General features: G+C 46.8%; 1 protein-coding gene across 1 annotated transcript; it reads right to left on the bottom strand.

The window, feature by feature from the left end:
- Positions 1–2,952: 2,952 nt before the first annotated feature.
- RASIP1 (Ras interacting protein 1) lies at positions 2,953–25,152 on the bottom strand. Its single transcript, XM_033961935.1, has 12 exons — positions 24,456–25,152; positions 21,621–21,776; positions 19,491–20,077; positions 15,990–16,330; positions 11,588–12,229; positions 10,138–10,175; positions 8,377–8,528; positions 7,591–7,706; positions 6,331–6,571; positions 5,376–5,548; positions 4,943–5,090; positions 2,953–3,521 (listed from the first exon to the last, which is right to left on the bottom strand). Exons 2-12 carry the CDS (start codon positions 21,752–21,754, stop codon positions 3,340–3,342), a joined length of 2,754 nt encoding a protein of 917 aa, XP_033817826.1. The 5' UTR covers positions 21,755–21,776; positions 24,456–25,152; the 3' UTR covers positions 2,953–3,339.

The raw sequence follows: 25,152 nt of genomic DNA, 5'->3' as shown, positions 1-25,152 counted from the left end.
GTCATGCTCTTTTTTTTTTTTTAATATATATTGTAAACTCGCTTAGAAATTAGATAAGCGATTAAAACAAATTTTAATACAACCTCGAAGCCTAACCTCTTACAGAAAATAACTGAAAGGTATTGGCAGGATAGAAGACACTAATGTAATGTAATGTTATAGAACTGCCAACAGGCGCGACCGCGTCCACCAGCCTAAAGGGCTCCTTGTACAAAGCCGCAGTGGCGGCTGCTGCTGCAGTAATCGCTTCGATGCCTTTAGGAATTTAATGGACGTTGGAGTGTTTGCCCATTGCAATCATTATTGCGGCCTTATAAAAAGGGGGGGGGAGAGTTAGGTGTGAAATTGTGAATCTACACTCGTATATAATTATGGCAGAGCTGCCATTACAGAATTTCCACTTGGCGTGCTTTATCCCGGCGCCTATATTTTGGCATTCTATAGAGAATTTTCCCCACAAACAAACCAAAAGGGGGGGGGGGAGGGGAAATTCCACAAAACAAGAGCAGCACGAAAACAGTGGAACAAAAACCCAGTGTCTGGACAGAGAAATTTATTTAAGAAAATTGTTGCTTTGTAAAAAAAAAAAAATCTACAGGAACCCACAGGACTGCGAAGAATTGCAAAGGGACTTGAACAAACTAGGAGAATGGGCGACGAGATGGCAGATGAAGTTCAATGTTGAGAAATGTAAAGTATTACATGTGGGAAGGTACAACTATACGATGGGAGGGATGTTAGTGAAAGAGAGTACCCAAGAAAGGGACTTGGGGGTAATGGTGGGCATGACAATGAAGCCGACGGCACAGTGTGCAGCGGCCGCTAAGAGAGCGAATAGAATGCTAGGTATAATCAAGAAGGGTATTACTACCAGAACGAAAGAAGTTATCATGCCGTTGTTTCGGGCAATGGTGCGACCGCATCTGGAGTACTGAGTCCAATATTGGTCGCCGTACCTTAAGAAAGACATGGCGTTACTAGAGTGGGTTCAGAGGAGAGCGACACGTCTGATAAAAGGGATGGATAATCTTTCATACGCTGAGAGATTGGAGAAACTGGGACTCTTTTCCCTGGAGAAGAGGAGACTTAGAGGGGATATGATAGAGACTTACAAGATCTTGAAGGGCATAGAGAGAGTGGAGAGGGACAGATTCTTCAAACTTTCGAAAAACAAAAGAACAAGAGAGCATTCGGAAAAGTTGAAAGGGGACAGATTCAAAGATAGGAAGTTCTTCTTTATCCAACGTGTGGTGGACACCTGGAATGCGCTTCCAGAGGACGTAATAGGGCAGAGTACGGTACTGGGGTTCAAGAAAGGATTGGATAATTTTCTGCTGGAAAAGGGTATAGAAGGGTATAGATAGAAGATTACTGTGCAGGTCCTAGACCTGTTGGGCCACCGCGTGAGCGGACTGCTGGGCGCGATGGACCTCAGGTCTGATCCAGCGGAAGCAATGCTTATGTTCTTATGTTAACCCTTACTGCTTTGCAGCTGTGATCAATTGTGCAGTCGACGTGAAAAGATACGTACGGACCCTGAGCATTGCTGTGAGTTTTTATGCAGAAGCTTTAGTGGCATCACAAGACTCCTGATGAAGGCCGAAACACGGACCTTGTAGGGCAGGGCTGCCCGAGTCCATTCCTCGAGATCTACTGGCAGGCCAGGTTTTCAGGATATCCACAACAAATATGCATGAGAGAGATTTGCCTGCACTGCCTTCTTGGTATGCAAATCTCTCTCATGCATTTTCATTGTGGATATCCTGAAATCCTGGAGTGCCAGTCGATCTCGAGGACCGGACTTGGACAGCCCTGTTGTAGGGTTTCTTACACATCTTTTCATGTCGACTACACTTGATCACAGCTGCAAAGCAGTAAAGGTTCCTATAGGGTTGTTGTTTTTTTTACAAAGCAACAAATGTTTTGTTTTAATAATTTTTTCCCATCCAGACACCGTTTTTTTGTTCCCCTAAATCAGGGATCTCAAAGTCCCTCCTTGAGGGCCGCAATCCAGTCGGGTTTTCAGGATTTCCCCAATGAATATGCATTGAAAGCAGTGCATGCACATAGATCTCATGCGTATTCATTAGGGAAATCCTGAAAACCCGACTGGATTGCGGCCCTCAAGGAGGGACTTTGAGACCCCTGCCCTATATGTACAGACTGCACCACTGAATCAACCTTAATTTTAAGTGCTGCCTCTAACAATTAACTTTGGATTCAACAGTGAAAAGATCTGTGGGGTTAAAATTGTTTTCTTAAGCACATATACCAAATTGGTTTCATAATTTCCCTCCGACTATTATTGGGCTGTATTGCCGTTTCTGCATGTTGAAGCACAGGAGGGGGTCAAAGCAGATTTTTTTTATTATTATTTAAGCTGGTCAGGAAAATATTCAGCTACGTCTGTTCTAAATCCAACCAGGCAGGGCACTTGGACTTCCTGTACCCATGTCTAAGGCTTCTAAGGGTGCCCTGGTTCTGCCTCCAGAAACTGCTCACTCTCCAGATCCCACACTAATAGGGATGTTGTATGTCCGTCTGTCTGAATGGGTGCATATGTATTGTCAATGACTGCAGTTGGCTCTTCCATCTGCTGCGATAAGGACTATTATTCAGAAATTCCAGATGTTTCCTGCCTCGAGGCTCAGGATCCTTTTTCCCCTCATTTGCTGAGGTGAAAAGCAACTAGCATCAAACTTCCCCTTCCATGTCATTAGTTCACAGCACTTCTGCACCATTCCCTACAGCACCTCCTCCTGGGAGAGGCTGGGACTGCAGTAGCTGTGACCTCCCCCCACACCCAGCGCTCCTGCACCATTCCCTACAGTGTCTCCTACTGGGAGAGGCTGGGAGAGCAGGAGCTGTGAGTTCCCTCCCACAGCTGAACTCTCCTACATACGACACAGAACTATCAAAATAATAATCCCACCTGCTGGAATTTTTGGGCTCCATTGATATTATTTAATTATAAGAATTAACAATGTCAGTCAGCTCATTTAATTAAAGCACATTCAGCGTCCTCAGTGTCAGAACCACCTTACATTCTGTGGGCCTGAATTCTGGGGCATCTTTCTGTAGAAAATACTACATACACTGTAGACAAGTGTCTTTGGGTTATTAATAAGGTGCCTGAGTTAATCGATTACCCCAGGCAGGCAGTTACCAGCGAGGGTTGTAAATTCGGCAGACTTTAAGATCAGGTTCATCAAAATACACGCTTCCATATCATCAAATGTCCCCTTTCTTTTGGCAGAGATTGCATCTCTTCCTCCGTCTTCCATCCTGTGCTGAAGGAGATACACCATCGGTGCCGCTCCCTCGGCGTCTGATCTCCAGTCAGTAGAAGGGTCGCTGGTTGGCCGGCACCAATTGCTGTTCCAGGTCCCAGACAAAGTGACGCAGCTCGCACAGCTGTTGGTGGAAGATCTCGCTGACCACGGGCACGGAGAGGTCCATGACGAAGTGGTCACAGGGCAGGATCAGAGGAGGGTGGTCGGTGAAGCTCTCAAAAATGTCGGCTAAAAAGAGAGGAGAGGCATAAAATACGTAAGGATATGGCGGCTGCCATGATGACATATCTTCTTTCCTTAAGGCAAATAGCTAAGGAGATTTTGGTGTCCAATCACTTTTATTATATATCAAGACTTGACATGATCGTGTTTTGTTCCTCAAATAGGCCTGTTTCAGGAGTCTGACATATGATGGAGGTTATGCATCCTATTCTTCTAAAGTAAACTCAGAAACATAGAAACTTAGAAACATGATGGCAGATAAAGGCCAAATGGCCCATCTAGTCTGCCCATCCGCCAATGTAGTGAAGTCTGAAAGATGGCTCTTAACGCCAATCTTGCAGTTGTAACCAAAGCTTGACCGCAATACTTGTGCGCCACTTTCTCCATTTGAAGGCCGAAACATGATCGTGTCGAGTCTTGATATACAGTAAAAGTGATGGGACACCAGAGTCTCCTTCGCTGTTTGCCTACTACTTTCTGAGTTTTGGGGAAGTTGGGTATCTCCTGTTTTCCCGGGAATATCTTCTTTCCTTGCAGCTTTGCAAAAGCACCTCACTCCAATCCCATTGCACTCCAGGTTAAACATGGAGATACAGAAGGATAAGAGGGACAGAACTGGGGATTAGACCTAAAGCACAGGGAGATAAAGTGATTTATGCCAGGGACGCACAGAAGGAGTTGGTGACAGAGCCGAGGATTAGAACCATCTGTGTGACCCTGCCATAAGTCACATTATTTCCCTGGTTCTGTCAGTAACTCTCTCCTTTTTGTCTGTTGTGAGCTCATCCGAGCATGGATTGTCTCCTTTGTGACTCTGTACAGCGCTGCGTACGTCTGGTAGTGCTCTAGAAAAACTGAATATTAATAGTGACCCTGGGGTGAGTCACTCTAATCCCCGGCTCAGCCTCTAATGCTCAGGATGTTCTAGCACTCGGGCAACACTGTACATCCCATAGGAATGCTAAACCTCCCCCCCCAGATTTTGACGCCATCAGAGAGACCCCAATATAGGGTTATCATAAGGTTCCAGAAAAAGGGAGGATGAATTGAAACATCCGGATTTTACTTCCATTGAAAGCAATGGAAGCAAGGAAGACAGATTGAGACATCCGGATTTTACTTCCGCTGCCTTCAACACCCAGTGTCCGCTCCTCAAAGTTATTGTACCAAAGGAACGTCCTGTTCTGTGACCCAATGAGCAGCAGATTCAGCACTGGGCTTCGTGGACACAGTGAAATCCAAGAGCCAAGAGGGATCTGCTGTTTCCATCCTTTCATTTTCAGAGCCAATGTGTCCTTTCCACACCATGATAGAGGGGACCATGAAGGGACACAGCGGAGGCGGGTGTGAGAGAGGGATCTGTGCAATGGAAACAGAGAGGACAGGTGCCCTCGGCAGGAGCCAGAGAGAGAGAGATATAGACTCACTGTGCGCCAGCTCCTCTTTCACTTCTTCTGGAGGGTCCCAGATCACAGGGCGGGTTCGGCCCACTCCCAACTGGTAATTTCGCAAGAGGTGGTTGAGCTGCTCAGGAGTGAGAGCGGGATAATCAGTGCGAAGGCAGGACCAGGACACCTGTCATCAATTAAACACAGAGACAGTGAGGGAGGGAAGCCTCCATCTGGGTATCTCTGGGACAGTGCTGGGTCTGAAGTCCCCTGTGTATCACCAGGACAGGGAGAGTGCTCGGGAGGGGAGGGGGGGAGGGACTAATAGTGCTGGCATTGAATCCCCCTGGTTATTCCCAGGATAGGGACATTACTGGGGAAGGTGATGGACTGACAGTGCAGGGCCAGATCTTAGGCAGCTGGACAAGGGGAGGTGGGAGATCTGAGGAATGGGCTGGAGCATCGCTCCCACCTTCAGGAGGCTGGTTTTGGGGATACAGAGCAGGTTCACAGTCGTGGAAAGCTTCCGGAAGAATTCCGACGCGATGTCCCCGAGTCCTACGCCCTGCAGCCAGTCCAGCACCAGGTCGAGGTTGGTCCGGATCTGAACTGCCTTGGACCATTGGTAGAAAGATTCGGTGGTACCTGCAGCAGATGGTGAGGAAGAGAGGGCAGAGAGGAAGAAACTGTTTTAATGCCTGGCACTGGAAAGCAGACAGGCTGAGGAGGGGGGGGCTGCAGCTAGGCTGGTGGGCGTCCTGGAGAGGGAGCACGTGAGGCGGCAGGAAGAGGCCCAACTTCCTCTAGATAACAGGAGCGGAGGGAAGAATGGCAGGAACTCACCTCCTGGGGACAGTGGGAGGGAGCGGTGTCACAGTCTGCTAACACACGCACACATACACACAGAAATATACAGATACACACGGAACATAAAGAAACATACGCCTGCAGATATATAGAGAGACACGACATAAACAGAAAAAGACACACACACACAGACACATACACACACGAGACACGACATAAAGAGACAAAGACACACAGCCATACTAAGACACACACACACACACACACACACTCCTTCCCCCCCATCCCCACCACCACCACACACATACACATACCGAGATCTACCAACTACACAAACAGTGGGCAGTGTGGGATTTGTAGTCTCTGATTCTACCCATGAAAATCCATCCTACAAGTCCCACAATGCACTAGATAAGCCGGTCCTGGCTTTCTGACAGCTCTAAAATCTCCCTTTTAGAACCAGATAACTTAGCAGTCCTGCTTCAGAGAGACTTGCAACCCTCTGTGACATGGGAGAGCAGGACAATTACCCTGGTCACCCCACTCCTGTAATGCCATCCCTGCCTCTACCCATCCCTATGCCTCTCCATCTGCCCCCGCCCTCCCTTCCCACTTCTTACCTTTCTCCATCAGGGTGTTGAACAACGAGGCATTTGAGAAGAAGAAAAGGTAGCCAAACGTCTGGGAGACCAGGTCTGGGTGCAGCTGGCACTCCTTGGTTAGATCAAGAGTGGCCTGGTAGATGGCGAGTGTTCCACGGATGCCTTCTGGCATGTTGCTTAACTCCTTCACCTCTGAGAAGTTGCCTGGGGCGGTGAAAGGGTTGCTGCTCAGGAGGTCAGGTAGAGCAGAGTACAGCGTCTACAAGAGAGGGGTGCAATGAGCTCTAAATGATTCACATGAAAGGAAGAAGAGGGAAGGTAAAGTCTATATAATATCATTGCTTTTACACCGCACACCAGAACAGACTGTGCTTAGGCTGCTACTTCCTCTCTGCAGTAACTGCAAAAAAATGTTTAGATTTTACTTAGTGTTGAAGCCCTCTTGCAGTCAGCATCAGGGGGACAGATAGAGTGTAAGGCATGGACTGAATATTTCCAAAATAAAAGCCAGACGTCGTGTTGGGACAGGGTCTGTCACAAGGGATTATGGAATCTGTTTCCCAATTTGTCTTCTCAAAAGTAGGACATTGATATACAAACCTATCACCAGCACTACCGAGGATGGCCAATGCAATTGGGTTATCGGAGAGAGGCTTTTATAACCCTGGTCACTCACTCCCCCCATAAAACCAGTTGCTATGCAAGGAGATATAATTCTGAACACCACCTACATTTTCCAGCTTGTAATGAGACAACACTACGACTGGATCAAGTTGACCTAGGTGAAGCAACATCAGGACTGGATCAACTCTTTAAGTTGAGTTGGGTTGGAGTTTTCTAGTGATCACATTAATCTCCTACTTTCTATTCATGCATTACAATGTCCTCACCTTCTACTGGAGGAAGGCTCACATCGGTAGTGATGTACATTCATTTGAAACAACATATCCATTTTCGTTGGCAAACAAAAATGAGCATGAAATGTCATGCTTTTTCTTTGCCGTCAATAATGTGTGCTCTTCCTGAATAACGTTCACGGTTTTAAAAGAGCGTGCACTCTTAACGACAGAATGACAAAATGAGGGGAAAAAATACAAAGACGACAAAAACAAACATTGCCAAAAATCAACATAGGAGGAAACAACGTGAAATGAAAATTTTCTGGCTGATAGCCCTACACATTAGAAGCATTGGTTACCATGGCACGTTAAAAAGAATACAAGCTATATTCAGAATGTAGAACTGAGTTGATCGCATCCCCCGGCTTTTCCTGCTCACCTTGGTGAGGTAGTAAACACACTGTTGGAAGGTGTACATGATGACTTCATCAAGCAGCACCATGCCCTCCTCGCAGGTCTCCAAGTCAGTAGAGAGCAAGGCATCATGGGGTACTCCTGGAAGACACAGATGAAAGATATCAAGGCACATGCCTGGTGCGCCAATGGTGTTTGCTTACCTGGCCAAAGGCAATAAGGATCTCTATTCATTTGAAAAGACACGGAAAACGTCAATGACGTTCTCCATGTCATTGCATATCATTTCAAATGAAAACAGGAAAAAACATGACATTTCATTGGGGGGGGGGGGGGGGGTTGTTTTGCTAATAGTGTGCATGTTTCCAAAAGAACACACACTCTTAACGACATTGCTCCCATAACGAAAAAATGCAAAAAAAAAAAACAAAAACCCATTCCAGAAAGGAGACTGTGGAAATTTTTAAGCTGCGCACCCATAACAGATAATACATCACACGCATGTCATTCAATCCATGCTCCTTCCCATCTCCCTCATCAATCTACGGCGCACCTGGAACCGAAAGAACAGTCATTTCAGCATTCTAATCTAATCTAGTATTTGGGCATACCTGTGCAGGCTCAAGGCGACTTACAGTGCAATGAGAAAAAGGATACATATGACAAGGAGGGGAATCGGAAGAAGGGGAGAATAGAGAGAGAGAAGCCTGGTCAATATCAAGAGATTACTGAGTGTTCATGTAGAGTTAATTTGTTGAAGAGAGTTCAGTTATCAAACGGAAGGGTCTTCAATTTCATTCTGGCCACTTGCCTTCCAAACCCCAATCCTTTTCCATCTCCAGGACCTTTTTCTGCACAAAGTTGAGTAGCTCCATTGCGTTGGCCATCCACAGCATGAGAGGTCTGAGGTCGGCGGCCACTTCCTCGACGCTGAGCGTGCCCATGTGTGATTTGTCCTGTTGACTGGAATCGGACAGACATTTCTATTTTAGAGTCTAAGATTGCCTGCTCAGAACCCCTCCCCAACAACCTCAGAGAGCTATAGTCATTGTTCATCAGAATACCTTCAAGGAGATAAAAGACCAATCTATTTTTATTCCTGCTACAGATTTAAACCAATGATTTGGGGGCTTCTAATTTCTAGCCAAGTGTGTTCTGGTGGCCCAAGTCACCAGTTTTCTATAGACAAGCAGGATTATCAGAGCTATGGCTGTGTCAGATATCCCTGGGACTTTAATCAGTGAGCGCTGGCATTGCATACAGCAAACTGAGCAGCAAAGCCAGAGGAGCACAAGGAAAGCAGAAACCCTGGTATAGCATGGGAGAGATCTATGACACCCCCAGGGATTAGAGATTGGAGAAGAAAAGCTGGATCCCATTGACTCACTTCCTGGTTCCTGACTCCTGGATTTTTCACTGACTTTGCTCTCGTGAACTTGACTGCACCATCTTGCTCCCTCCTCGTGGTCATAAAGCCCCATAACCTGAAACCTGAATCCCTTGTTTTGAAAACAAGGTACATAGGAAAATTGTCCTAGGATTGCCTGTCAAACCTTGGCAGGTTAGAAGCTAGGAAGCCAGAAAAGGGATTTCATGGTCAACAGAATTTGAGTTGGGTTAGGTTGAGTTGAGTTGATTTTCATCAATAGTATTATCAGACTGTCCTGGACAACACCACAGTGAGTTATTCTATGCTCTCTGGTCAATGACTACCAACTCTTACAAACTCCTGCAGCAAGCTGGGTGGGTAGGAGGTGAATTGGAGAGTTTGGCTGTGAACAGGGTCCTCCCTCAGAGTCAATTAACTCAATTGCAGTAACATTTCAGGGGCAGAGTCACCTGTAAACACTAAGAAAATTAAGTATAGAAGATTGGAAGTGAGGTTCAATGGAAAAATCCACAAAAAAGAAGAATAGCCTCACTTAACAGGGTTCATTCATAGATTGTAAAAATCTTATGTAGTCAATGAATAAAATTATTCCAATTTCAAAAAGATATTCAACAATTGATAAATCATCATTCACTTGTCCTTTATTGTTGTGTACTTTGCTTGCCCCAATAGGGAGCACTTATTTTTGCCGTCCTCTCACTTACGGCAAAAATAAGTGCTCCCTGTAGGAATCCTTGAAAAAGCCTGTCTAGGCGAAATGGGTCCCGTCGGGCATTCAATTGTTGGGGCAAGCAAAGTACACAACAATAAAGGACAAGTGAATGATGATTTATCAATTGTTGAATATCTTTTTGGAAATTGGAATAATTTTATTCATCGACTAAATAAGATTTTTACAATCTATGAATTAACCCTTTTATGCAGAGTCACCTGTACAAAAGGGAATGTTAGGGAGATAAGAGGCCATGATTGTTTTTTTTAAGCAGTGTTCTTGAGGAAAGCAGTCTGTTTATAAGCATAAGCTATTGGTTAATCTGATTGTTCCCCCTTTCCTTAAAAAAGCATTCACAAGTGAACCTCAAGAAATGGAAAGGGGAAATCTTGATAATTTTACATTTTAAGTTTCTTTAACAAGCAATCAATTTAGTTTCAGACTGATAGAAAAAGGAGAAACAGTCTTACTTTTCCGGTTGTTTGTCTCCAATTTCTTTGATCTTCTCCTAAGGAGTTTGAGAGAAAGAGAAAAGAATGTGCGATTATTAACCAAGACAGCCTCCAAGTTGGGGGGAATTGTTTTGAATTCAGGGTGGCAAATGATGTGCCCAAAACTCCATTGCTATAAGAATGATAAGATACCAGCTTCACCACTAGGTAGACCTGTTTGGCAGTGGAGTCACCAGAAGGTTCTATGTCACCAGGTGGTGGGGAGGGTTAGTCAAGCCTGGCTTGAGTTTTCTCTCATTGTGTCTCCACAGCTGTAGTTTAGTACCCAGAAATCTAGACAAGAAGCAAAATCGGGCCTGGCTTGGACCTTGTTGCCTCAAAGTTAATCGGTGGCCTCAGGGTTCAAATCCCGTTGATCTCCTTATGACCTCGGGCACCCTCCAGTAACTAAGGTGACACTCGGATTGTGAACACTTGTGTACCTGACTGATGAGCTCAGATTCAGAAAAGAGAGTATAAAATTTAAATTTTATAGGGCCCATCACAAATCTGTGCATTCCTTCCTCCATATTAGAAGCCCAGACCTCTCTACGGTGGAGGCATTCCAGAGGCACAGACTGACTGTGCTTTTTTGAAAGTGGTTATCCAGTTAGTGTCCATGACTTGGTTAGCTCTCTGGTTAATGGTTGGGTTGGAATATTACTCTTATCCAGATTGTAATGCTATCAGGGGCGTAGCCAGCTCTCCAATTTTGAGGTGGCCCAGGAGTGGACTGGAGGGGCAACGCATTCCACCTCCCCCCCCCCCCCTCCACGCTAATTAAAATACCTTTGCTGGCATACATGCTGAAGCCCTGCCAGCCAAAGAAATGCAGTGTCCATACCTCTCACCTTCTTCTTGTGCTGCTACTGTAAAAGAAATCAGTGGTGTGCAACCAGGCGACAACTCCAGGACTCCTCAAGCTTGTTCAGCTCTTCTGTGAACTGAGCATGTGTGGCTGGAGGCACGCCATCGGCTTCTGAGTACAGCAGCACAGCTTGGACCCTGAATTTCTTTGGCTGGCAGGGCTTCAACATCCCCGCCAGACATTTAGTGAGGTGCTGCAGATTTGGAGGGGGCCTGAGCTCGAAATGAGGGGGCCCCAAGATATCCCCTCATGGCTACGCCGCTGTTGCCGGTCAGTGGTGATTCCCAGATATTCAGTGAATATATGGGCCTTTTTTTAGCCCTGGCAGACAGCATTTTGCAAAACGTCAATAGCTGTGATCTAAATTATGGTCCTCTTATTTATTTATTTATATAATTTACCGGTATATCCCGCTTTCCCTTCAGTTCTGGGTGGCCCACAACTAAACATACATCAAATTAAAATGACATTTAAACTTATGATGCTAAAAGATGAAATAATTGGCATTCAACCATGTTTTTTTATTTAGAAAATTTTGATTAGCAAAGTAACCAGGGTTACCCAGACGACTTCTTTGATGAGGTTAGCGATCTTCATCACCAGTCTGGGGAAGTGCCCAGGCTCCAGGGCCCGCGTTGAGTACTCGAGGCAAAGGCCGAAGAGGTAGGCCGGAGCGAGCTTGAAATCGTTGCTGGGGTGGCCTGTCTTGTCGATGATCTTCCTCAGAAGGGCCTCCTCTTCCTGGGGTCGGAATCGCAGCACCAGGTCTCGGCTTTCCATGTAAGCCTGAAAAGCCTCCTGCCTTTCATGGAGCGAGCGTCCACACATCTGACAGGAGAAGGCCCCGCTGAGTCCACTGGAAGTCCAAGCTTTGGGGAGCCAAGCAGGGCGGCCCTGGTCAACTCTGGGGTCCTTATACATAAACAGGAAGTGTTCCCCGAGTCCCAGCAGATCCCCAGTGGAAAGCTCAGCCTCCCTCTGCAGGACACCTCCGTTGTGGGTGACCAGAGCTCCACGGTAAGGCCGCACACGTGTCACTCTCCCACGACCTAGTGACTCGACAAGCCAAATGCAGCAGTGGCGAGGCAGGATGTCTGGAGCCTGCAGGAAGGTGTCAACATAGGGTGCGTCCTTTTCCCGGGATGTCCGCTCTGCCCGCCCAAAGAGATGCTGCTTCCTGGTCATCACATAGAGGACAAAGTCCTGTATCGTATAAGAGAGAGGAAGTGGGGTGAAACCTTAGGAGTCCTCCATTTAAAGGTAACCAGTCGACCAGGAGCAACTGAATCACATCTAGTTTTATCACCAAGACTGGGCCACTAAGTAAACTTTCAGGTCTTTGAACTGCGTCCCTGCCTCCATGGTGGCTCAAAGCCCTACCTCTATCCCTTAGCTTAGAATTTCCCTTTTCCTATTCCCTGTGTACAGAATCTCTGCTCCCTTCCCATCCTCCAGGTGTTCAGCATCTCTCCTTCTCTTTCCCCTCCCCAATTTGCAGCATCTCTCCTCCCCTTCTACCCCCCTGGTATCTAGTATCTCTCTTCCCCTTTCTTCTCTCTGGTGTCTAGCATCTCTCCTACCTGGTATCCAACATCTTTCCTCCGCTTCCCCCAGGTGTCCAGCATTTCCCTCCCTTTTCCCACCTGAAGTCCAGCATCTCTTTCCTTTTCCACCTCCCCGGGGTCCAGCATCTCCTCTCCTTTTCACCCCCAAGATGTCCAGTATCTCTCCCTCTGTTCCAGCATCTCCCCTCTCTTTCCCTTCCAGTGTCCAGCATCTCATTCCCTTCCCAACCCTCCACCATAATTGGCTAACATCTTCCCTATCTTTCTTTGCCCTTCCCTCAGGTGTCCAGCATCTCATCTCTCCATAGCCACCCCACTCCTGCTGTTCAGCATCTTCCCTTCATTCCTTCCACCTACCAGGCCTACTACTACTGCTGCCCCAGAAGAAACATCAGCACAGTTCCACACCACCACAGTTCCATAGTTCCATACCACAGTTCCACACCACCATCCCCCCAGATTCTGTTACCTGATTATCCTGCCATTGCATAGGAAATCTCTTGTTTCCTAGAGTGAAACTAGAAGCACATTCACTTGCATATAGAGTCTAATTCTATATAAATAGAGTTACCAGATTTTCCGTTTGGAAAATCCGGACCCCCTAGACCAAGGGTAGGCAATCCCAGTCCTTGAGAGCTGTAGCCGGGTCAGGTTTTCAGGATATCCACAATAAATATGCATGAGATAGATTTGCATCTCAAGGAGGCAGTGCATGCAAATCCATCTCATACATATTCATTGTGGATATCCTGAAAACCTGACCTGGCTCTGGCTCCGGCTCTCAAGGACCGGAATTGCCTACCCCTGCCCTAGACTCATCCCCAGGGTCCGGGGAAATCCAAATGGCTGATAACCCTATATATAAAGGACACCAAAATGTAGGTGCCAGGAATGCACATAAGGGATCAGAAAGCAGGCTCATATGTATGCGATTGCTAATATTTTGTCTACACACAGTGGTGTAATTAGGGGGGACGAGGGGGCGGTCCGCCCCAGGCGCTGTCTTGCTAAGGGTGCAGTACTCCTCTCCTTGCCACACACATGCATCCCTTGCCTTCCCCGTACCTTTTATACTTCCCCGGCGCGAGGTTGCTGCCCGCATCGGCATTGGCGCTCTCTCTGATGTCACTTCCGGGACCTGCTCCTAGCAAGTGATGTCAAGGGGCGAGCGGACACCGATGTGGGCAAGCTGCTCACACCGGAGAAGTTAACATGGTACGGGGGAAGGGAAGGGGGCATGCAGCAGGGAGGGTTGCTACCGCCCCGGGTGTCGCTCGCTCTTACCATGCCACTGGCTACACATGGCCTACGAGGGATTCAGCTCACACCTTTTTCAGTCACAGCTCAAAGAGAGTAACAGTCAGGTGGTTCCCTATTCCCAGAGGGCTTACACTCTAAGGCAGGGCTAGGCCATTCCGGTCCTCGAGAGCCACAGGCAGCTCAGGTTTTCAGGATATCCGCAATGAATATGCATGAGATCGATTTGCATCTCAAGGAGGTAGTGCATGTGAATCAAGCTCATACATATACATTGGGGATATTCGGAAAACCTGGCCTGCCTGTGGCTCTGGAGGACCGGAATTGCCTATCCCTTAGCTCAGGGCTGCCCAATTCCGGTCCTCCAGATCTACAGGCAGGCCAGGTTTTCAGGATATCCCCAATGAATATGCATGAGATAGATTTGCATCTCAAGGAGGCAGGGCATGTAAATCCGTCTCATACGTATTCATTGCAGATATCCTGAAAACCTGGCCTGCTTGTGGCTCTTGAGGACCGGAATTGCCTAGCCCTGCTCTAAGGGATCAATATTCAGAAAGGGGTAGTAGCATTTTTTTTTTTTTTTTAGCCACCTCTGGTGTTATTCCCGAATGTTCAATACTGAGCTAGTTCCAGGCACTGCAATTGAATATTCAGGTGTAAGCAGCTGGCTCTCTCTTATGTGTAGGGTTGCCAGATTTTACCATTGTAAAATCCGGACAGCCTAGATCCGCCCCCCCCCCAGGTCCGCCCATCTCCACCCCAGGCCCGCCCTAGCTCTGCCCCGCCCCCCCGCCCCCAAACACTGCCTGCTTTGATTGGGCAGGAGGCAATCCACGCATGCGCAGATTGCCACCTGCCCAACGTGATTGAGAGGAGGCTTTTCAAAACCTGGACATGTTTGGGAAAATCCAGATGTCTGTTAACCCTACTTATGTGGAGAGAGGGGATATGGCATTGCAAAGGTAGGGGGCACCCAGAGCGGTGGTGCTCCCTCGCCCTCATCTCCCTCCCCCCCCGCTCCTCCCCCCTTAACTCTTAAACTGTTTGCTGGCACAAGCAGCATCTCCAACCTGCTGCCTGTGCCGGCCTCGGCCCTCCCTCTGATGTCACTTCCTGGTCCCCATGAATCAATTATGAATTATAGCAGAACTGTAATTATAGGGTGGGTGGGTGAGGGGGGGGAGGTGAGATAGCTGAATAGTTAGAAGAGTGGTCTCAACTCCTTATGATCTTGGGCAAGTCACTAAACCCTCCAAGGTAATTATTATTATTTTTTTTTTTTGTTACTGCACCTTCTCTCTGGAACGCTTTACCCCTAGACATCAGATTAGAATTCTCTTTGGAAAAATTCCGATCCAAAATCAAAACTTTTCTCTTTAAAGACGACTTCAACACTTAAGGTTAGACTCCTTTAGCAGAGATTGACAAACATTTCTTAAGAAGCAATCCCCATCCTATTGTTTTCTCCTTCCCTCCCTCCCCCCCCCCCCCCCATTTTCTTTTTATCTCGATTAGAGAATGACACAGGGACAAATTTTTCTCCGTCCCCATGGGAACTCATTTTCCCATCCCTGCAGGCTCTGTCCTCACTTGCATAAGCTTCAAACATTTTTAAATCATAAGTGTCCGAGGTTTGTGCGGTTATGCCAGAGCTTACAGGAATGGGGAAGGAACAGGGACAGTGAGAAAACTTGCGGGGACGGGACGGGAAATGGAGTTTCTGCGGGGACAAGGAACAATCTTTCCCCGTGTCATTCTCTAATCTCGATGCAATTTTACTTCCTAGTGTCCTTTTCCTAATGGTCAATGTTAGTATATTTTGGTCCTTAAAACCAAGCTATATTATTTTATTGGATTTTAATACTGCTTTTATTTCTTTTTGTTTTATTTTACTACAGAATTTATTGTAAACCGTTTAATGGATTGTATGATAGAAGGTATATCAAATGATTAAAAAACTTGGAAACTTAATTGTGAGCACTCTGGGACAGGGATATACCTACTGGGACAGAATATAACTTACCCTGAGGTGCTACTCCTGAGAATGATGTGAGTTAAATCCAAACTTTTAAAAAAAAGTTGTGGTAAAAATGAGGGAAGAGGGGAGAGGACAAAATCTAGGACGCAGCTTCTCTGACCTGTCTCTGGTTGTAGCTTTGCAGCAGCAGGAAATAGGGGAGGTCAGTGGGGGGCTGGATCAGACACTGCGTCAGACGTTCCAGATCGGCAGCGTCCTCGGCAGGTTCGCCGCTCTCTGGCCCTGGTGACTCGGGGACCTCATCCGGAGGCACAGGCTCAGCCCCGCTGACTGCCATGCTTTTAATGTTCTTGCGGTCCCGACGCTTTTTCCCGTTTAGGTTCGCTTCGCTAATGCTACGGCGCAGGGACAGGTTGTCCTCTCGGTCTTTCACAGATGGGTTCCCGCCCGATGCGGCCCGGGAGCGGCTCTTCTGTAACCGGCGGGCCTGGGCATTTATACCTGCATAGGGGTTGGGGAGAAATAAGTAGAAAAAGGGGAAGAGAATGAATACAGGAGAAAGCGAAAAAGGAGGGAGGGAGAGGAGAAAGGAAGGAGAGACAGAAAAGGGAATGGAGTTTACTGATTCACATCCTTAAATATCCACATAGTTAACAAGCTTAGGGCTTTTCAACTTGGAGAAGAGACAGCTGAGGGGAGATATGATAGAGGTCTATAAAATACTAGAGTGAAGTGGGTGGACATGAATCACTTGTTTACTCTTTCCAAAAATACTCTATGGGGCATGCAATGAAGCTACTAAGTAGTACATTTTAAACAAATTAGAGAAAATATTTATTCATTCATTCCGTAATTAAACTTTGGAACTAGTTGGAAGAGAATAAAGTAAAAGCAGTTAGCTTAGCAGGGTTTAAAAATATTTGAATCACTTACTAAAACAAAAGTGCTTAAGCCATTATTACGATGGACATGGGGAAATCCACTGCTTATTCCTGTGATAAGCAGCATAAAATCTGGTTTACTTTCTGAGATCTTGCCAGGTATTTGTGACCTGGGTTGGCCACTGTTGAAAACATGATACTGGGCATGAATGGCAAGGCTTATGTTATGTACCCTCCTCTAAGGGTTCCCAAATGATGACCTTAGCAACTCTGACATCGAAAGTCACTGCACCCATGAATTGTAGCACAGCAAAAGCCCCGTGGAAAAAGATGTGTGGTACCACCCCTTACACACAAACACACACACGCACACACACGCACGCACACATGCATGCATGCACGCACGCACGCACATACGCACATGCGCAAGCACTCACACACGCATGCGCACACACACACACACATGCACGCATGCACACACGCACGCACACACTCGCACACACGCACGCACACACACACGCATGCATGCACACATGCATGCACACACATGCACAGACGCACACATGCACGCATGCACACATGCATGCACGCACACACACATGCACACACACACACGCATGCGCACGCACACGTGCGCACACACGCACGCATGCACGTACACACATACTCACCCACACACATGCACGCACACACGCACACGCACGCACACATGCCCACGCACGCATGCACGCACACACGCACACACACACTTGCACGCACACACGCACACACACTTGCATGTACACATACACACACACACACGCACACTCGCACGCACGCACACACACTCCTCCTTCCCCACAATACACACATGCTGTCTCTGGCAGAGGGGTAACCTCCAAGGGAGTAACATATGCTGATTTATATTTACAGTATTTTATCACTGAAGAAAAGAAATTGCTTTATTATGTAAATTAGATATGGTTTGTTTTTATTTTATGTTTGTTTTAATTGATGTAAACCGTTTAAATATTATTGTAAACGGTATACAAACGTTTTAAATAAATAAGTTTTGTTTTGTACGTTTTTTGTTGTAAGCCACTTAGTGTTACGGAGGGTATAAATTCTTAAAATAATTAAATAATTGAGGCAAACCAGCCTCCCTATTTCTTCTCCTATGGGCCTGAGGAAAGACTAAACAGGCTTTAGGACTCTTCAGCTTGCAAAAGAGCTGGCTGAGGGGAGATAGGATTGAAGTCCACAAAATCCTGAGTGGAGTAGAACGGGTACACGTGGATCGATATTTTAGGCCATCAAAAATTACAATGATTAGGGGACACTCAATGAAGTTACAGGGAAATACATTTAAAACCAACAGGAGGAATTTTTTTTCCACTCAGAGACTAGTTAAGCTCTGGAACGTATTGCCAGAGGTTGTGGTAAGAGTGGATAGCGTAGCTGGTTTTAAGAAAGGTTTGGACAAGTTCCTGGAGGAAAAGTCCATAGTCTGTTATTGAGAGAGACATGGGGGAAGCCACTGTTTGCCCTGGATTGGCAGCATGTAATGTTGCTACTCCTTGGGTTTTGGCCAGGTACTAGGGACCTGGATTGGCCACCATGAGAACGGGCTACTGGGCTTGATGAGCCATTGGTCTGACCCAGTAAGGCTATTCTGCAGGACGTTCGGCCGCTAGCTTCCTCTTTCCTTGTGTCGTGTCGTGTCATGGATTGGGAACACTGGGCCTCCTGCTGCTGTCTTCCTCTACATCCTGTTTCGGTAAGGCTGGAAGTATGGCCATGCCAAAATGGCAGTTTGGGGGTGGAGTGGGCTGAGGTTCTCGGATAGGCTTGCTTGGAGCCCACACGTCTGATCATGGGGGACCCGCAGGATCTGAGTCAGTGTTACATGGCTTTACGGCATCCTGAGTCACATCCTGTCAGGTTACAGACGCTGAGTGAGCACCACACACACACACACACACGGACAACCATACCAACACATACAAGGCCAGCTCAGGGGTACTAATACCCTAGGTAAACCTTAAACCATGTGCTCCCTCCTCTGTACTTTAGCAACTTCCCTCCATAATACATCAATTCCCTTTCCTCCCTCCCCTCCCCTTCCACCAGGTGGCCAGCATCCCCTCCTTCAGCACCTCTTTTTCTGTTCCCTAATCCCTCCATAGTACATCAATTCCCTTTCCTCCCTCCCCTCCCCTTCCCCCAGGTGGCCGGCATCCCCTCCTTCAGCACCTCTTTTTCTGTTCCCTAACTCCTTCATAGTCCAGCACCTCCCCTTCCTTTCCCTAACCCTCCTCACAGTCCAGCATCACCCCTTCAACTCCCTAACCCTCCCTCATAGTCCAGCATCACCCCTTCTGTTCTCTAGCCCCCCATCCCATAGCCCCCCAACACCCTTCATAATACAGCACATTCCCATTCCCTAAATCCCCCATAGTTTAGCGCCTCCCCTTTACTCCTGTTCAGCATTTTCTCCCTCTGCCCTAATCGCCGCTCCCCTAGCTGTCCCCTACCCCAAGAACACCCGAGTGTGCACTGCATCTACAATGATTTGAGGTGGGACAGAAGTAGGGCAGTGGAGGAAGGATGGATGCAGGATAGAGGGGTTGAGAGGGGAGAGGAGATGATCCTCACTTACTCCCTCCCCGCACCTCCGCTTAGTGACAGGCCTAGCCCCGAACACATCTTGATACATTAGCACACAAAGCCTTGGCTGGGCAACCAGGGATTTCAGTGGTGGAGGAGCCGGAGACAAAAGTGTCCCTTTCTGTTCATCTTACCTGCAGTCTCTGTATCCTCGGCCGCCATCATTTTCTCTACTTCCTGCTTGTAGCGGATCTCGAAGCGGCGTGAGAAGCCAGTCTTGGGTTTCCACATCTCCTGGAGCAGCAAGGGCCGCTCATGGTCCCCCACCATGCGCAAGTGCTCCAGCTTCCACTCGCCCGTCTGGCCCTCGAAGCGCCCCACCGAGTCGCAGAGGGCAAAGCTGTCGGCGTCGGCCTCCGCCACTGCATACCTCTCCAGGGCCTCTCGCACCAGCTCCTGGGCAGTGGAGCGTGGAGTAGCCAGCACGCTCTTGTAGTTGGCGCCGGTGGAGATATCGTGGCCAAAGATTTTCAGGATCCCCGGCAGATTCTTCTGGCTGGAGAGCTCCACCAGCTCCTCTGGCCGGAGGACCGTGATCTCAGAGAGCTTCTTCTCGCTAGTCCAGCGGCTGGCACTGGTGGCTAGGCTGATGCTGCTCACATTGCTGGTGTTGCGATGGAAGAGGTTGGACAGGCGCTTGTGACGGTTGACCTTGTTTTTGGTGGGGTGGCGAAGTTCCACTGTTTCACTAGTGCGGCTAGCCGTATCCGAGGAGGTCGACCTGGGAGGGGGGAAACGGTGGATGCAGGTTACAGTTAAGACTCTATGAGATGATGACAAGACAATCCCGTGATATTTAGAGAATCCTGCACAGTTTGGAAGGAGGAAGTGAGAGGAAGGAGTGGCCTAGTGGTTAGAGCTGCAGCCTCAGTCCCCTGAGGTTGTGGGTTCAAATCCCGCTCTGCTCAATCCTCCATTGCCCCAGGTACATTAGATAGATTGTAAGCCCACCAGGACAGACAGAGAACGATGCTTGAGTACCTAAATAAATTCATGAATGGTGTGAAAAGATTCAGCTTCTGCTAACCAGAGCTGGTATTGTGACATCATAATGCCTCATTCCACCAATAAGAGTCAACCTCATCAGTGATGTCACAAGGTTGATTGTCCTATTCTTGGCTCCCTTTTACTACATTTTGATATCTAGAGTGGCGCAGTGGTTAAAGCTACAGCCTCAGTACCCTGAGGTTGTGGGTTCAAATCCACACTGTTCCTTGTGACCCTGGGCAAGTCACTTAATCCCCCCCTTGCCGCAGGTAGATTGGATAGATTGTGAGTCCACCAGGGCAGACAGGGAAAAGTGCTTGAGTAACTGAATAATTTGTAATCCGCGTAGAATTGTAGGATGTGCGGAATATAATTAAATAAAATAAAAATATTTATACATCACCCTTCAACTGATATCAAAGCGGTTTACAAAATTTAAAACATGGAAAAGAACGCCATTTTTGAGGAGAGAAAAGGAAAGACAGGGGGATGACACCATACATCCAGCAGACTACCATACATAATCGGTCATCCATCTACACAAAACATTCATTCAATCCATCCGTCTGCTGCGATACCTGCAAACCCCTAACGGACCGGATAGACATCTGCTTGAAAGGTGAAGCTTTGAGAGGGAGAATTGATATGCAAATAGCTACAGACCAGAAAAAGCAATTCTACAACTGGGCTTGCAGAGTTACACGCCCCTTGCACGTGCGAGTATACAGAAAAACATCACGCGCATTTCTGTATGCTACTGAAAACATGCGACTGGACTGGCTTGCCTTGATGGCCCTTGGATAGGCAGCCACCCTCAAACAGATAAAAGTCAAAATAAAGGAAAATGGAGACAAGAAATAAGAGAAAGAGCTAAGCCTCGTCAGAAAAACACATTTGGTTAGAAATAAAGGAACCAAGACCAGTTAGATACAGAGGATTATCAGTGTAACGGGAAGGGAGAAGAGATAAAAAGTGAGGCTGACAATGAGATAGCAAAGTGAACATAAAAATCGTATTGTGATTTGTGAGCAGCAAGGCCTCAGGCCTCTGTCATGCTATTTGTTCCAATATGGCCGCCACAAGTTCTGTGAGAAGGAGCTTGATTGCTTTAACTGATGACTGCCTTCACCCCCCACGATGGGGGACATCAATAGGACCAAAATCAAATCCCAGCAGTAGGGATAAATAGTGTGCTAGGTCCTCCACCCAGTCCACAAACAAGCAGAAGAAAAAGGGGTGGGTGGGGGAAGAAGGGAAGTGGCTGAGGACGTTCTTACTTGACTGAGGCCACACTGGGCCACCTTCGACTGAGCTTTGCAAAATGCTTCTTTGGAGAGTTGATCCAAAGGCCGACGGGGAAATGGAGCTTCCTGAACTTTGGGCTGTTTTCCTTCTTTTCTTCTGAGAACATGGTTCCGACTTTTCTTCCAGGGCTGGAAAGGAGAAGAAAGGGGGAAAAAATAACAACTCCAGAAGGATTTGACAACCAAAAGGTAGAAAGAACCTGACTCAGTCCTCTCTCCCTCCTCACCCCAACCCCCACCTCGGAGGAAACTGCTTCCTGTATACACTTGGATTCCCATCTCCTGATGGTTATGGAATTTGAATCCCGTGACTTATTTCTTCCTGAATGATGCCACTCTGTGAGAAACCCATCCTAGGACCCATATCCCACTGCCAAAAATATCTGCTGATAACATTGGCTTGGTTCGGAACACTTCTTTAGCGTTTCATGCCAAGTTCACTCAGCAAGATGAGTTCTTTATGTCCAGCAAACAAGGAAGAGTCTAGCTGGGGGGGGGGGAGGCATTCTACCTTGAAAGAAAACTAAACAAGGAGTGAGGGTCAGTTGTTGACACAACTACGAAAACAGAACGACTGACTGGCCTAAAATGGCTGTCGATGGTCACCCTTCATCCACAATCCCTGAATTTCCTGTAGCTTGCTATATATTAGGGGAGTGTGTGGCACTGTGGTTAGAGCTACAGCCTCAGCACCCTGAGGTTATGGGTTCAAATTCCATACTGCTCCTTGTGACCCTAGGCAAGTCACTTAATCCCATCCCGTTGCCCCAGGTACATTAGATAGATTGTGAGTCCACTGGGACAGACAGGGAAAAATGCTTGAGAACCTGAATAAATTAATGTAAACTATTCTGTGCTCCCCTGGGAGAACAGTATAGAAAATTGAATGAATAGTGTGAAAAGTTCCTGCCTCTGATAGCCAGAGCTGGTATTGTGATGTCATAATGCCTCATTCCACCAATAAGAGCCAACCTTATCAGTGATGTCACGGTGGCTTCATTGTCCTAGACTTGGCTCACTTTTACTACATTTTGATTTCTAGAGTGGCGCAGTGGTTAAAGCTACAGCCTCGGCACCCTGAGGTTGTGGGTTCAAACCCACGCTGCTCCTTGTGACCCTGGGCAAGTCACTTAATCCCCCCATTGCCCCAGGTACATTAGATAGATTGTGATCCTGCCAGGACAGAGAGGGGAAAATGCTTGAGTGCCTGAATGTACACCACTTAGGTTATAAGTGGTATAAAAATACTAAAAATAAATATTACTGATTAACCCCTTAGATCACTCCTTGTCCAGACCCTACATTTGAAGATCACAGCATTCTGTCCTCACCCTCTTCATCCCAAATGACCCTATTCTATCGGTGGAGAGGGGGGGTAAGCAAACAGCAGAGGGCAGATAAATATATAGAGGTGAAAGGCTGAGCCAATCCTGGTTTTTCCTCATCCAGTTCCTTCTGCAGACTTAGAAAATGGGAACTATGAGTGCCCCGGTACAGCAGGATTTTGAAAACCCCAGAGAGGTTTATCCGTATAATACTCTCTAACTAAATTGGGTGAAGGGACCCATTAGACATTTTCCCCCTCCCCAAAACAAAAATTACTTACAGCCCATCTAATTCAAGGGCATCATAATTTCAACCTTCTCACTTAATGCAGATCTGAGAAGGTTTTAACTTTTTTTTTTTCTTTTAATCTTGTTATAAAAACAGGAAAGATCTCTAAACACATCTGAGTTTGTAGGTTGTGACCAGGAATTCTGTTTTTATTTATTTCGATTTTTTATCCCGTCCTCCCAGTAGCTCAGAATGGTCTACACCAGTGATCTCAAACTCAAACCCTTTGCGGGGCCACATTTTGGATTTGTCGGTACTTGGAGGGCCTCAGCAAAAATAGTTAATGTCTTATTAAAGAAATGACAATTTTGCATGAGGTAAAACTCTTCATAGTTTATAAATCTTTCCTTTTGGCCAAGTCTTAATAATAATATTGTCATTTAGAGCTAAAGAGACATATGATCACGAAACTGTTTTATTTTACTTTTGTGATTATGATAAACATACCGAGGGCCTCAAAATAGGACCTGGCAGGCTGTGAGTTTGAGACCACTGAGTTAAGGGGAACAGTTAATCTGCTGGCTGGGTTGGAGGGCAGAGGGGAGAACAGGACAATCAAGCCATTGTGACATCACTGATGAGGCTGGCTCTTATTGGTGGAATGAGGCATTATGACATCACAATCTCAGCTCTGCTTCCCAAAGGCAAACAGGATGTCATGGTTACAGTTTAGCCAGTGGTCTCAAACTCAAACCCTTTGCAGGGCCACATTTTGGATTTGTAGGTACTTGGAGGGCCGCAGAAAAAATAGTTAATGTCTTATTAAAGAAATGACAATTTTGCATGAGGTAAAACTCTTCATAGTTTATAAATCTTTCTTTTTGGCTAAGTCTTAATAATATTGCCATTTATAGCTAAAGAGACATATGATCACGAAACTGTTTTATTTTATTTTTGTGATTATGATAAACATACCGAGGGCCTCAAAATAGTACCTGGCGGGCCGCATGTGGTCCCCGGGCCGCGAGTTTGAAACCACTGGTCTACAAGCAAACATTCACAGTGGAGTACATTTGGACAGTACAAAGACTATACAGTGATTTAAATATAAGGACTATACAGTAATTTAAGTATAGAGCATCCTTAACAAACAGATTCCGCTACTGAACTGTGTACTTGTATTGAGTGAATTTCTTTGAAAAGACAGTAAATAAATCCTCAGAAATAAATTTAAGTGTTATAAATGGTACTCACCCAGAGGCTGACCCTACAGCGTTGCTTCTATCAGCGGGAGTGATCCCGGTGACGGTAATACTCTGTCTCTCCTCCTTGTTTTGGATGGATGTGATCCTAAGTTCTCGGGTGCCTGGGCATCCTTCCGACCGCCCTGCACCCCTAAAACATACCAACCAGCCCCACAGTTTGCCTCGCCCCACCGTCAGACCCAGTGAGTCCACTGCTCAGCTGAGAGTCCAAGGAAGTTCATTAGGGGCCTCCAGCCACTCTGACTGAAATTGCTCGTGCCTACCCCTTTCAGATGAGATAAGAGGTTTACAAAAACCTAACAAAACAGCATTTCTCCCCAAAAGTTTCAGCCCCTACTCCACCATCTTGTGCCATGGGCCGGCAAAATTGTGCCCACTTGTGGCATCTGTAGAATTCGTCTGCAGTTTTTCTCCTCAATATATTTTTTTAAAATCTGATGAGCAAAGATGTATTTGTGGTGATTTAAAATTGAAAAAGATATATCTCGGGTTAGGAAGGGGGAACTTTTTTCTTAGGGGGGGGCGGGAGGTTCTTTCAATTCCACTTTGAAAGTTGTCTCTCTTCTTTGTCCTCCGTCTGTCCCAGAAAAAATGGACCATGCCGATGGGATGTCTCAGGGAAACTGGGGGGCTGGGAGGGAGGTTACTGAGTTTCCAGTCCTTCCGCCCTCTACCACCCTCCAGCT

This window comes from Geotrypetes seraphini, chromosome 10 (genome assembly GCF_902459505.1).
Source record: "Geotrypetes seraphini chromosome 10, aGeoSer1.1, whole genome shotgun sequence".
Taxonomy (NCBI): domain Eukaryota; kingdom Metazoa; phylum Chordata; class Amphibia; order Gymnophiona; family Dermophiidae; genus Geotrypetes; species Geotrypetes seraphini.
Note: the sequence above shows the minus strand (reverse complement) of the source record. Positions and strands in the feature narration are given on the sequence as shown.

Coding starts and splice junctions, on each gene's coding strand:
- RASIP1 (XM_033961935.1), bottom strand. CDS start 21,754: ATGTTCTCAGAAGAAAAGAAGGAAAACAGCCCAAAGTTCAGGAAGCTC. Junction 7,707..8,376: donor AAAGGATTGGGGTTTGGAAG/GCAAGTGGCCAG, acceptor TGTGTCTTCCAG/GAGTACCCCATGATGCCTTG. Junction 5,091..5,375: donor CCAAAACCAGCCTCCTGAAG/GTGGGAGCGATG, acceptor AATTGATGACAG/GTGTCCTGGTCCTGCCTTCG.